This window comes from Pocillopora damicornis, chromosome 7, assembly GCF_964200805.1.
Source record: "Pocillopora damicornis chromosome 7, jaPocDami1.2, whole genome shotgun sequence".
Classification (NCBI taxonomy): Eukaryota; Metazoa; Cnidaria; class Anthozoa; order Scleractinia; family Pocilloporidae; genus Pocillopora; species Pocillopora damicornis.
Window position 1 is genome coordinate 2,907,688 of NC_142676.1, and position 13,755 is coordinate 2,921,442.

General features: G+C 38.2%; 2 protein-coding genes across 3 annotated transcripts; one reads left to right on the forward strand and one right to left on the reverse strand.

Moving 5' to 3' along the window:
* Nucleotides 1–488: 488 nt before the first annotated feature.
* On the reverse strand, nt 489–4,226 carry LOC113678617 (uncharacterized). Its single transcript, XM_089211435.1, has 6 exons — nt 3,948–4,226; nt 3,691–3,802; nt 2,492–2,649; nt 1,984–2,047; nt 1,693–1,754; nt 489–1,381 (listed from the first exon to the last, which is right to left on the reverse strand). Exons 1-6 carry the CDS (start codon nt 4,125–4,127, stop codon nt 1,109–1,111), a joined length of 849 nt encoding a protein of 282 aa, XP_089067561.1. The 5' UTR covers nt 4,128–4,226; the 3' UTR covers nt 489–1,108.
* LOC113678629 (uncharacterized) lies at nt 4,152–13,670 on the forward strand. Of its 2 annotated transcripts, none has more exons than XM_089211425.1 (10): nt 4,152–4,290; nt 4,868–4,996; nt 5,483–5,579; nt 6,218–6,340; nt 6,745–6,790; nt 7,033–7,140; nt 7,332–7,832; nt 9,589–9,868; nt 9,964–10,709; nt 10,926–13,670. In XM_089211425.1, exons 1-10 carry the CDS (start codon nt 4,283–4,285, stop codon nt 12,782–12,784), a joined length of 3,897 nt encoding a protein of 1,298 aa, XP_089067551.1. In that variant the 5' UTR covers nt 4,152–4,282; the 3' UTR covers nt 12,785–13,670. The 2 variants fall into 2 exon arrangements, with proteins under 2 accessions (XP_089067551.1, XP_089067552.1); XM_089211426.1 differs by having other exon boundaries at nt 6,748–6,790.
* Nucleotides 13,671–13,755: the final 85 nt, after the last annotated feature.

A 13,755-nucleotide genomic window follows, 5' to 3' on the forward strand; every position in this document is an offset into this window, starting at 1 on the left:
CTTAGATGTTGACAGGGAGAATTTGTTAAACAATCAAGAGCTTTTTTAGTTAGTGATCAGTTCTTTTATCCTTGTAACCTTACTATGCAGTTTGGGGGTGATATCATAAAGAGAATTTAGATGCTAGTTTCTCTTAGGAAAGAAATGACTCTACCCTTTCCCTACCTCCACCCTCAACTGCTCAGACATTTATCCTAAATTCCCACATGGAGAGTAGTCTTCCTCGCAGGAACTGTTTTGTATAGTCAAACAGCACTCTCTCTTCAAACAGACAACTACTGCAAAGATGATTAATGAAAAACTCTGTCTAATAATGAACATGACATCAATATTTGAAATACATGATGGGACTTACTGGTCAAAAACTTATTTATTAATTTCTAATAAATGAAGTTTTCATATACTGCGATTGTAACAACCAAGGAATTTTCTTTTATTTTCATTGAACTTTCACTACAGTGAGTGAGTAAATACACAATGCGACTTACTGGTCAAAAACTTATTTATTAATTTCTAATAAATGAAGTTTTCATATACTGCCATTGTGACAACCAAGGAATTTTCTTTTATTTACATTGAACTTTCACTACAGTGAGTGAGTGTATTACTGGTAAATTTTTTGCCCAACACTGTATCAAATTAATCCATACTATTTACACTTAATATGACACTTACATTTTTCAATGCAGCAAATAAGCTACAAGCAAATGTTCTTTTGCACAATTTTTTAAATTCTTTATCTTCTTTAGCAACAGAAGAAAGTGGGAAGCAAAAAACTTGCAGCATGAAAACCAGTGGTCATCTAATCTATAATTTTTATACCCTAAGTGTACAAAATTGAATTTAGAAATATTCAGTTTTCCTATTTAACCTTCAAAGGTTAAAAATTAATTTGAATCGGCAAGTACAAAATAAAATATAACATTTTCATTTCCTTAAAAGCAGTGATCATGGTAAAAAAAAAACAACAACAACAAAAGTATCATAAATAAAAATTGACTCCTGAACATACTTTCTGTACAAAGGATATGAAACTACATGCCAGCTTACAGCAGCTGCTAAAACAACTAATCACTTATCATTGTTACTAAATAAAATAGCCATAAATTCACAGGCCATAAGTATTTTGAGAAGCATCAAATCTCACAGGAGGACGTGACCTGCGCCTCTCCCCACCCCACCACAGAAAATCTACCATCTTCAATTTTTCAGTGCTTTCATCATCTTGCAACACCGTTGGTTCAGTGGAAGATGAGTTCAAAGTCTCATTCTTATTTTCTAATGCAAATAAAACGCCATCAGTCTCACATTCCTGCATGGCTTGACGGGAATGGACAGCTTGCTGAAGACGTTCAGCTTTGCTGTGAAGTTCAGGAAAAGACTAGAACAAAAATAGAAAAGAAAAAATACTGTTAACCAATCAAAAATGAATTAAAATGGCTTAGAGGTCATTTATTTCGGAGGCAACTTTCAAGGTAAATTTTACATTCCAGTAAACAAAGTTCATGTGGAAGCATAAGTGGGAGCTCTCTCTCTCATTGAGACTTTGTTGAAAACAACAAAAACACTTTATTATAAATTTAAAAAACTTCAGAACCATGCTAAGCCAGTCAACAAAAGCCACAATGTACTCTTGTATACAACTACATATACCTCAAACCCCTCTGTCATTTTTTCTAATAAAAAACACACCTTTGATAGCTGCATAACATCAGATGCTGCTCCTTGTAATCTCTGTATGCACTCTTCCAAATCTAAAATAAAAGTTGAAAATCAAACAATTAAAAAAAAACTTCATGACCATTCAATACATCCACCACAAGCATTCAAAAGAGTAAGTACCTGCCCAACACACATGAAGAAGTTCACTACAAGTTAAGACTTCTGCTGAATTATTCTTCTATGGACAACATCCCATGTTGTTAAATAAAATTTTAAAAAAAGCTTTTATGGATAGAAAATGAAAAAAAATTTTCGTATCACCTGGTGTTATGACATTGGACCCACCAGACAATAAGTTGCTTTTAATCACCGGCTGATAGTTTTCCTACAGGTAAAAATACACAAGGAATCGTTAGATTTCTGAGGACCCTTCTATAAACCACTTCGTGACGTTGGCATCCTCATTAAAGATTACTATTATTTTATTAATGCAATTCATTTATTGATAAAGTTGTTTATTCTCTCTGTACATGACCATTTACCATGCATTTTGATTGGAACAGAGATACAAATAAAATGTCTACAATTTTCTACTTGAGCTGACAACAATGCATATTTAATTTGCTCTGGAGACTGTTCTGTTGTGGATATAAGAATATCATATAATTGACCTGCAGATTAGTGATCATTGCATTTATGAACACTACTTAAGAGGCAGTGAAAATAAAAGCTGAGTTCTCAAATTCAATACTGCTTGAAATGTGAGGGTTTGTCAGTCTGTGAATAAGGCTCTGGTTTGGTGTAAATGTACTGTTATTGATCATCTCACCAAAAATTCCTTATGGCTCTGAAGAATGTTACTGACTCCTTCAACAATCTGCTGAGGATATTTTTTACGTTTCTGTGTGGTATCTCTGATCATATCATCTAGTTCAGAACATATTTGAAGAACTTCTGTAATTCTGTCTCTGTTAAGGGGCTCCATTTCTGCAAATTAAGGACCAGCAATCATTTTCAAAATAGGTCATAACAAAAAACTTTTGAAACTTCTGCAACTAAAGGGTCCTTTAGCACTGCACAGTGAACTCCAAAATGTTTGCAACAAAAGGGTAGTTAAGAATGGTAGGTAGCTGGTAGTTTTGAAAGCCTAGAAGGCCTGCTCCTCCCAAAAAGTATGAACATCCCTGAGAAATTTTGACAGTCTAGACTCTAACAGTAGTATTTTCTGGCATTTTGGGTTCTATTCCATTGAATGTTGTGTTATTATTGTGAATAACAGGAGTTAGAAGATGAGTTATATATAATGCAGATTCTTTGGAAGTTTAGTGTTATGTTACCTGAAAAATTTTGTCATGTCTATGGTCTCAGTTCTCCAAGTGGACTGAATACATTTTGGTTGCCATGTCAAGAAAAATTTTAATAGCTAAATTTGCCACAAATTCAACAACCTGAATTACCTTGAGATTGTGGTCTGAAGTTAACCCTTTAACTCCCAGATCAAATTTGTAATTCTCCTTACTGTCAACCATATACTTTTTAAAATGTTAGTTCAGAGAATTTAGTATTGGATCAACTTATTTTCCTCAAATTGATATTTTTCCTTATTCTCATCACTTATCTGGTTGATATTATATTGACATTGTAAGGAGAAATTCTGTCTTGGTCACTTGTGGGAGTTAAAGGGTTAAAGAGAGATAAACTTTTGCATGATATACTATCTATCAAGAAGTGCAATGGACTTCCATTAATCATTTCCAGCCAATTTGCTTGTTTCAGTGACAAGCAGTGTGTCAAGCTGTAGAGCAAGTCGTAAAATAGCAAAAAAATCATTTCACAGGGGACTAAATCAAAATCTTCTTTATAGCGAGCATGTTATGGCTCAAGTTAGCCAAAATTCATTACAGCGACTTGAAAAGTTCCAAGCTTGTGAGCCCTCGGTCTTAGGCTTTATTACATCGCTCACATACGCTTAGAATAAAGATCACTCAAATGTACAAAATATAAACTTTCTAATACGCATGCACACACCTTCCTGAAGAAGAGAACTACTTGAAGCTTCTGACTCGCCTACATTATCCCAGGCCTGACCGCCAATGGTTACGTTTTCTTTGATAGTTTCCTCAACAGATTCCTTGTAAAGCTTGATCAAGCGAAAAGCAGTCAAAATTAACATTTACACGTAAATCGCTAAATTGCAAGACACTGACATGTTCTTGGCACCCTTGTACATTTAAAAATCAAGCTTAAATTTCTTTCATGCAAGGAAAATCAGAGAATCCTCCAACCTCGAGCAGCTTTCTCTCAAATTCCTCTTTCTGTTGCGCATTCCAAGACTTCTTACTTGCTATTTCATGCACTTCCTTTTTAATTTTATCGTGAATTCTGAGAACTGTTTGTTTGCTATTAACAGAGACTCTTCCATCGTCCGCCATTTTTGTTTTTTTCGCGCTTTTTAAGCTGCGCATGAGCAGCTATTTGCTAAGGCCCTCAAGCACTTTGGGATAAGTACCAATATGGCGGAAAGTAGCAGTAATCAAGTTTTCAGTTTGGTGCCTTCGCTTGAATATTTCTCGCCTTCCTACAGGCTTTTGAACCGTCAGCATATGAATCATTCTGGAAAATGATGAAGTGTGTTTTCTTTTCTTTTTCCTTTTTTTTTGTTTTATAATTGGTTAGTTTTCTTTTTTCAAAATCATGAATGTATTTTGACTTGGTGGTATGTTCATTTTTATATGGTGGCGTGTGACCCAGGAAATCCGAAAAAAATTAGGGACGGGAAAAACTGGGAAAAAATATAGACAACGTGGGAGCAACTTCAGAATACCCGGCCACTCATTTACATGTCATTGGTTAAGAATAACGTCTATTGTGTTATGCCTCGATCTTCAAAGCCTCCCGACACATGTAAGTGAGGCAGACCAAAATGGCCGGGTATTCTGAAGTTTAGCCCAAGCATACAAATGACTTGTTTCCTGTTTAAAAATATACATTGAAGTACAAAAGTGATGTACAAAAATGAATAAGTAAGCTATGTAAAGGAATAAACACAAAAGACATACATGGTCACAAGACTATTTAAACTAAAATTATGCAGATTCCAAGTTTGCTGCACGTCACCAAGAGAATTCTCAGTGAAAAATATTTTAATTCCATGGAGTATTTTAATAATGGTATACAACAGCTGCAATCTATGTTTCTCTTGCAGTGTTGACATTATAGATATGGATGATAGGATTAAGGGAACTGACTTGAGAGGGACAAAGTATACTGTTTCTCAGGATGGTTTGTGTCCTCGCTGTGGGAATTCAAACAGGCTCTATGTCATACTGGATAAGTATGTTTTCTTACCTCTAAAAAGTTTAGTAAATTATGAATACATAAAATGCTTCAAGACTGTTCATGTGCCTTGAAAAAGAAGACCAATCAGGAGTGAGAAAAACCTCACTGCACACAATTTAACCTGTAGACCTATAAAAGTGATGCACATCTTATTTCTCAAGAATAAAGGAAATGATCACCAACTAAAGAAGCTCTAGATTGTTCAACAAATTCTCCTTGTCAGCACCTTAGAAAATGTATGGAGAACAGTATGGAAATGTGTATACTGATTTAAGGATGGAAAGGGTCAATACTGAGTAGTTCGTTGTTTGGATAGTTGTTTGCATGTCTTGATTCCCAGTATGATTGCTTGTAACACTGTACACTTTCCATATTTGATAAAGGTGATTATGGTTTGCTAAACTATAGAAGGAAGATTAATTGTAGGACCTTTTTTGTGCACCTTGTTGAACATTTTAACCAGAATTCTAATGTAATTTAGATTGTTTCCTATGGGGGATATGCCTGAAATTCTGCACTCCCTGATAGCCAAAGGAAGAGCTATTCTGTGGTCAAGTCAAGAAAAAGAAGGATATCAGGTAAGGTAACATCTTCACCATGTGGCTGTACTTAAAATTTGAAAGAAAAAAAAACTGTGTGGGGCAGGGGTGGAAGGGAAAGAACTACAAAGAAATCAGTGCAGTTGTGTCAATAGTTCTGGTAGCAATAGGCAATTCCCAGTTTTAAGAACACTAACTTTCAAAATAAGGCTGTTTTGTGAAAATTAATAATTTGCATATGAGGATGAATTTTCTTTAACCCTTTTACTCCCAGAAGTGATTAACATGAAACTTCCTCTGATAATATAAGTACATTATTCAGCAAACAGGTAATGAGAATATTCAAACTTATCAGGTAGAAGCTGCTATCTTGATCTAGCACTAAGTTCTCAGAGCTAATTTACAAAGGAAATGTGTAGCAGCTATGAGGGAGAATTAACAAGGGTTAATCAAAAGCTTTGCACTTACATTGTAAATGTACTCTTAGACTAAAAAAAGAGGCCTTTTGCATTTCGAAAATGGCTTCTTGTACCTCTCTAAGGAGTTCTTTGGATTTCAACCGATAGAGCATGTGACTGATAAATTAAAATACCTGGGTGTCATATCAGGAAAGAGAATTCAGATTTCCTTGGCCCCACTCTTGTTATAAATGTTTACAAAACATTCAATGCTCATAGGATCCACCAACTTTCCTATGCCGAGGATTCTGCCCCCCTGATCCTTTGGGTGCTGGGTTTAATGTGAACTGGAGCAATGTTTCCTTGCAACAAATTTTGGAGTCTCTAGACAATCCAGTGCAGGTGCGTGGCAGTATGTTTTTTTTTTTTTCATATGTTGCAATTCTTTTCCTTCCCCTGACTCTTATTTATGAAAGGTTTGGCTCTTGATCTATGTATCCCATCTCAAATCTTGCTATTTCTTTCTTGTATCTGACTGAATCAAAGGAATTTATAATTAAACAACAAAAAATGCAATGCTCCTCAACTACTCAAAGACATTTTTTATCTAAAAGTACTGCAGAAAACCTTTCCATAGGTATGCAGTGCACTTAATTTATCTTGAATCATGCAAGTTTCGTTCAAACTGGACTACTATTGGATATCTGTCTGTGCATGATATCTAATGGAGGTGATTATCTGTGGCTGTTGTGGAATAGATGATCAATCATCATACATGTATCTTTCTTGCATCAATTTACCACAAGAAGGCATTTAAACCTGTATCAGGTCCAGATGAGAGCCGCTTTCAAGGTTAGTATCTTTTATATTATTTTGAACTTTCAACACACACGTCAATTTACATTTTTGGTTATCATAAATTTCTGATGTTGCCATCTTGTCATTCTATCATGTTACTATATCAATGGTAAAGACATTTCAACCTTCAGGTTGTTCTAAGTTTACTTTTTGGTCGATCAGATTAGGTATTCAATAAGTCTTTCAAGCATACTGAATGTTTATGTCTGATTTCACTTTTCATGCAACTGATGAAGGTTCCAGTCAAAGTGAATCATCAGATAACACTTTATATGTTTTGGATGAGTTACGAGGCCAAAAAAGTCATGAAAAAGGAAATGCTTCTCAAACCTCAACAATGCAAAGTATGTATATCCTCTTGTTATCACATTCATCCAATTTTGTGTGGTATTCATTCTGGATTATATGTTAGATGACTCTGTTAGTTAATGATTTCTGTTTATCTTCGTAAGTTAATGTCCTGGAAAGTAATTTAAGAATACAGAAACACTGGAAAAGTTGTGAGGGAGTTTACCTTCCATCTCTACCCTCTCAGGTTCATCAGACAAAGAGGACGAAACCGAAGAAGATGATGAGGATGAGGAGGATGACATTGATGAAGAAGAACTCATCAAACAAATGCTTGCTAAAGAAGAGCTAAAACTGTCTCAGCAGAACAACAGTGAAGATGAAGATGAAGATGCAGCAGACCATGCAGATCATGAGGATGATGACAAACAAAAAGAAGCTTCTTCGGTTGTGTCTGATTCAGACAATTTTTCAGAACCTAGTACATCATCAAACAATTTGATAAGAAGCTCAGTGGTCAATGTGCCAGCATCAACAGCCACTGCAACATCCACTACAACAACTAGTAACAAAGCACCATCAACAGAAGCTAGCAGCTATCCTGTGTCATCCAATGGGCGTTGCCCTTACTGTGACTCTTCAGATGTTAAATACATCATCATGGTGTCAGAAAACACCAAAGATACTGATCTACCTCAAAGTCTTCAACACTTGCTCAAAAGAAATCAGGCTTTTAAAATGGCTAAAGGTGAGGTAAAATGGGTGAGCACAAATAGTAAGGCATGGAAAATTTACTTTTTATTGCTCTATAATCAGTGTTCTCCTTTTCAGGTGGTAGCCAGTAAGAAGTACCACCAGTAGTACCTCTTATTGCTGCATAAATGGCTTCAAATTCTTGAAAATTCAACGGGTAGAGGAATAGCTCTACCAGTTTGAAAATAACACTGCAGAATCAAATGGTGTGAAATTGAAATAAAATTTATTTCCTTCCAAGAAAGGATAAAAGATTATTATTTGTGTTGTTTTAAAGCTATTTAAAGTACATGTCCTTAAAGTGTTACTCTCTGTCAGTCTGCATCATGTCACAGTTTATAACCACGCAAGAGGGATGGCACATGAAAGAGTCCTGAAGTAGTTCAGAAAGAATTATAGATTTTTAATTCTGGGAAGAGGGACTTCCCCACTTACATATAATCAATTGTTGAATTGATTATTTGGAATTATCATCTATTTTTTCACTACATCATGAAACAAAGTTTTGTGAAAGAAGACCCAGAGAAAAGTCACAGGCAGGGCAAACCAGCTTGCAATGATGGCTGGAGTTGGAAAACCAATGGCATAGTTTTAAGAGGATACAATTTTACTTGACACTATAAACAAAGCTATTTCATGAAAAACAATTCTCCAAAATGTCCTCTAACTCTGGTACATTTCAAAACATATGTCAGATTTTCAAATAATTGAACTTGAATTAACACTATTTCAAGAGTTGACCCCTACCATTGTATTTATTTTAAGCCCAAGACCAGACATTGCCACCAACACCCACAATTAAGATTACTGTGAATGCTCTCTTTACCCCACCCCCACCCCCACCCCCTCCCCCACATAAGTATCCAGAGCCTCCAAGGAGAGAAATGGTCTGAAAGAACACTTAGTAAAAAAATCACATGTGACTTGCTTTTCCTATGACTTGTGATATTCAGTAATGGGGGCCCCTAAATCACAATTGTCACTTGTTTTACAGTACCACCCAGCCCTAGGAAGAGGTCTACATAAATTTTTAAATAAAATTCATAAATTGTGTATGTTATTTTGCATCCTGAAATTGTGTATTTTCCAAAGTTCTGATTTTGGAATGATCCTGTCAGACTCCAATTTTTGACATTTCAACTATACAGCCTTTATTTGTAATAGACTCTGTTATTAAAAGCTAACCATACAATGTAACTCTAAATGACATCCACTTGTCAGGCTACATGGGGGCTTCAAAGCTCATGTTGGGTTTGGTAAAAAGTCTTTCCTAATCTTAGAGGACAAATGGTTAAGGCAATTTCACCCAACTATAAAGCTAAACAAAAGCAGGTACATCCTTTGTTAGTTGATGTTGCTCCAGCTCCTTGTTCATTTAATTTTGATGAACAAACTGGGAGTCTACTTGCTTGGTAGTCTTTTGCTGGGGTATCAGGAATGAAGCAAATTAATTAAAAGATTGACTTCAAAACAAAAAAGGAATGCCTTCATCATCCAAAGATCCTGAATGATGATGCATTTGGGCCAACAGGTTGATGAAGTAATAGCTGAATAATACTTGACTGGATTGCTTGAAATGAACTGGAGATGAATTATTGTTTTATTTCTGTGATATTTTGTACCTTTATCGAGTCTTATATCCACGCTTTTTTCCCCTTTGTTTTGATGAAGTTGATGCTGAATTTGATTTGGGACGAAGTTATACCCATAAACTAACTTGTTCTTTTGATCTCCTGCATGACATAAATTAGGTGAAAGTGAACCACCATCTTTTCAGTGCCAGAAATGTCAGTATGGCTTCAACCTGAACTGGTCCACTGCAAACCTTGAACTCATCTTTGGACTGCCACCTACTACATCTTCATCCGCCACAGCCACGACAGCTAAACCTACCTCAAACAAATCCACCAAACAAACCGCTGTACCCTTCAAACAACCTCCTAGATACCCATCCTACCCTCCTCCCATGAGCCTTCCTCCAACAAGGTACCCACCACCTATTGGGATTCCTCCACCAGTTCCTTACCATGGGTGAGTGAAAGATGATTCTTATCAACATTTCGATCTGTGATGTTTTTTCAATGCAGATCTTCTTTTTGACTTTGCTGTTCTTTTTTCCTTCTCAGCTACACACCAGCATATCCCAGTTATTATGGATCGTACTATCCCCAACCTTCCATTCCGCCACCACCAGTTGGAACCTATCCTTTTTCCCCACCAGCTGCACCACAGTCAGCAATCCCCCCTCCTGGTATTTCACCCCTTGGGATATTTCCACCTGGTGTTCCACCCCCAGGGGTTCTGCCTCCTGGAATTCTTCCCCCTGGGATACCACCTCCAAGTTTACCACTCCCTGGGGTGCTTCGTGCTATTCCACCCCCTGGAGTTCCCCCTCCAGGTTATCCCACACCAGCCATTACTCCAGTCCCCTCTGCAGGTGCATGGGGAAATTACCCTTACCATACTCCCTCCCGTTACCCACCTCCCCCATCTTCAAGGTATGGTCCACTTCCTGCGGCAAGACCTCATCATTCAGCACCAACGCAAGCCACACCTCCAGTGCCTTGGCCGCAGCTTCCAGTGACTGCAGCAACATCAGCCACATCAGTTCCAGCTCAACAGGATCCGAGTTCCGAGCAGGATACTGCAGAGGGTAATAGTAAAGTAGCGGCTGCCCGATTTGAGATGGTTTTGAACCAGATTGACCGAGCAAAAGCCCGTGTTCGTCATGAGAAAGAACACCAGAAGAAAGAGATCCAGAAGGAACATCTAACAGTCAGTGAGCAGTATATAGCAGAGCCTAATGCACTCAGCGATGAAGGACAACAGATGGTCGATTATGATGAAAAGCCTCCTGGTGAAGAAGACGCAGGTAACAAATGTCACAATTATTCAATCTCAACGAGGAAATTAAATTTTGGTGCAAATTCTGTCTGTGTCGTTTTATGGGAGTACTTAAAAATAGATAGCTAATCACTTAATGGTTTCGGAAATTAAACCTTTTAGTGATACTTATTCATCTCGGCGCGCTGATGCCTTGTCCTTCGTTTAACGTCCCTGGTTCTTTCTCTTCTTTCCTTTGTAATAGATTTTGAATCTAATGTCATCATTACTGCGTCTGAAGACAAAAACTTGTTTGGTCATGAAGAAGTAGACACCCCTACCTCTGAACAGTCCGTGGTGGCGTCACAAGAGATCTTAAGTGATAGCGTAGAATCAGTAATTGTAAGACAGCAAGATGACCAAGATAATGGCCAGTTGTTGGAGAGTAGCGAGAATGAACACAACTCTACCAGCGATATCAACAATCATGATGCTGATAGCGTTTTGTCAGAAACGATGAAAGACCCTAAAGTAACAGTTTCCACCGAAGGTGTACGTTCTGTACTCTCCGAAAAGGAGGATGGGTCACTCGGTATGCAACCCGCTCGAAGCAAACGTACCCGGCAATCTCGGAGGTCCATAAGACCCGAACCAGCTACTTCAACAGAGGATACCGATTCTACAGTAACCGAGGAAGAAACTCCAGCAGTTACTGGAAGGGCGAGAAGGTCCCGAATGAGTGGAGCACCAAGCACAATAGCCGAGAACCTGGACATTCAAGATGTTCAAGACAGAGAGTCTAGAGGAGGAATGGATGTGGGCGACATTGGTAAGGCTGAATCGTCAGATATATTGAGTCAGGGCAGTGCTGCTCCGGAGACCGGAAGTGACTCCCAGGAAGGGCTTAGTGAAAGTTTGGTTTCTTCTTCAGAGACAGAGACTGCCCCGGCAGGTCCACGGCAAGGGAAAGTGGGACGGGGAAGAAAACGAAAAGAGGAAAGCACTGAAATGGAAGGAGTGGTCCCTCGGCCACCAACGAGGAAGACGCGAAGGGAAGCAGCAGAGACGGAAGGTTCAGTGTTCACGGAAAGGGTCAGTGAAGGAAGCAAGAATGTAGAGTACGAGAACATTTCCATGGAGACTCCTGTTGTCATTAGCCAGGAGGAGGGGAAAAAAGTGGTTTCTGAAAGTCCTAAAATAGAAACCTCACCTGAAATAGAAGGAAACGGGACGTCTGGTATACTCACCGACAGACGACAAACACGGAAATCTGCGCAAAAATCACAAGAACCAGAGGTACCACAGGGAAGCATAACATCTCGTCAAGTAGAAGCATCTTCCAATATAGCGGAAGAGGATGAAGCAATGGACGTTGGCAGCAACCGAAGAAGTCGTAGATCAGCCCCAAGAAATATCTCACAGCGAACTAATAAACCTTCCGTCAAGAGACAAACACGTACCTCTTTGCAATTAACCTCAAAAGACTCTGACTTGGCGGATACCGAGCATGTTGTCTTCAATGATAAAGCGTCAGAACGTGACAGTCGAGGAGACGATGAACCACCCGCGAACGAGCAGTCATCGGCTGAACAGAAAAACGTCGTAGCAGATAGCTCCCGTGAAGACGAAGGGACGAAATTTTCGGTATCAACCGAAGATGCTTTGGTTAATACTGTTATAGACATTCTCTCGTCTCGGGAATCCGATAGTTTGACAACTGAGGAAGTCTCTGGTAGGTTTCAAACAAAATCTCACGACACTCCTGTGGTACCTAAGGTTAAAACACCTAACTCTGATACGTCTAACGGCGAAGAAGCTGAAAAGACACCTAAAACTCGAAAATCACGGAAATCTTTGGATGTAAAAGAAGTTCAGTTGTCCCCTGATCCCGTCACGGCGGCGGGCACACTTTCTTCTCGTCGGTCACAGAGAAAGAAATCCACGCCTTCACTTCCAAAGGCTACTACACTTTTGCAGGACTCTGCGAAAAATTTTGAAGACGAGGAACACATTGAAGATGAAGAATCTTTAGCGTCCCCTAAAAAGGTTTCTAGAAAAACTGCCCCTATGAAATCAACAGAGACTGTTACTAAAAGAGTTACAAGAAGTCGACAGAAAAAGTGATTGAACCTGGAAGCGCCTTAAGGCTCGTTGTTTCTAGTGTTGTTGTTGTTGTCTTTTTTCTTTTTTGAATAATTTCTGGGAGTTTTCAATCATTACGTAAACCCGTTCTGAAGATACAAATAGTTAAGAAACAGGCTTCAGTTCCACTCTTCAATTCGCCAGAAAAGGTTGTTCTTCGAGAATTGCATGAAATCATGAAATGCTGATTTACTGCTCTTTGTTTCGGTGATGAAAACAGATGTGGCCTGTGACTTACTGGTTGCAAACCTTTGGACAAGAACTCCATTTAAATATACATAAGTAGAGCAAGGTAATTTAAACAAGGGTATTCTCCTTGCAAGAACACAAGTGACAGAACATAAGAAAAACAGGGTATGAGTATTGTCTATTATTGAATTTTCAACTCCGAATATTACATTTCTGGCGTTCTGATTCGAACTCCGATTATCAGCTCATATTCCGAGTCACCTTACTTGGAAATGCTCTGCGTTAACTGTTGCGGAGCTGAAAAAGCCTCACCTATCCAAAATTTCAGGATGTAATGAAATTTGATTAGACAATTATTCCATTCGTTCTTGTTGGATACGAGATTGGTCATAACAATCTCTTGTCCAACGCGCGCTCGTGGAATACAGTTAAGTAAAAGGTTATTTTATGAAAGCAGAAGAGACAGAACTCATATTCTGTGTACGCGATAACAGAATAATTCACCTTTGGGTTAACCGCGCAGTTAGGAGGTAATTAACAAGCTTAATTTGTCTTTTGTGACCAAACTTTCAATAGAGAGATTGTTGTAATTGTAAATACCAGTTGTGATATGTATTATCAGGATTCTTCGCGCAGCAATTTTTAACGAGTAAAAGTGAATTCAGTTTTTTCTTTGTTATTTGTGCGGTTAGTTATCCCTGGTCTTTCGTATTTAAAGCCTGGACGTAAGTGCCTCTAAGTTATGAACGGCCGCACTGTACCAT

Excerpts from the sequence above, each read along its gene's own strand:
- LOC113678617 (XM_089211435.1), bottom strand. The coding sequence starts at position 4,127 with ATGCGCAGCTTAAAAAGCGCGAAAAAAACAAAAATGGCGGACGATGGA. Across the intron at positions 1,755-1,983 it reads GTCCAATGTCATAACACCAG|ATTTGGAAGAGTGCATACAG; the intron begins GTGATACGAAAA and ends CTTTTATTTTAG. Across the intron at positions 1,382-1,692 it reads ATGTTATGCAGCTATCAAAG|TCTTTTCCTGAACTTCACAG; the intron begins GTGTGTTTTTTA and ends TTTTTGTTCTAG.
- LOC113678629 (XM_089211425.1), top strand. Across the intron at positions 5,580-6,217 it reads AAGAAAAAGAAGGATATCAG|GATCCACCAACTTTCCTATG; the intron begins GTAAGGTAACAT and ends CAATGCTCATAG. Across the intron at positions 6,791-7,032 it reads AGATGAGAGCCGCTTTCAAG|GTTCCAGTCAAAGTGAATCA; the intron begins GTTAGTATCTTT and ends CAACTGATGAAG.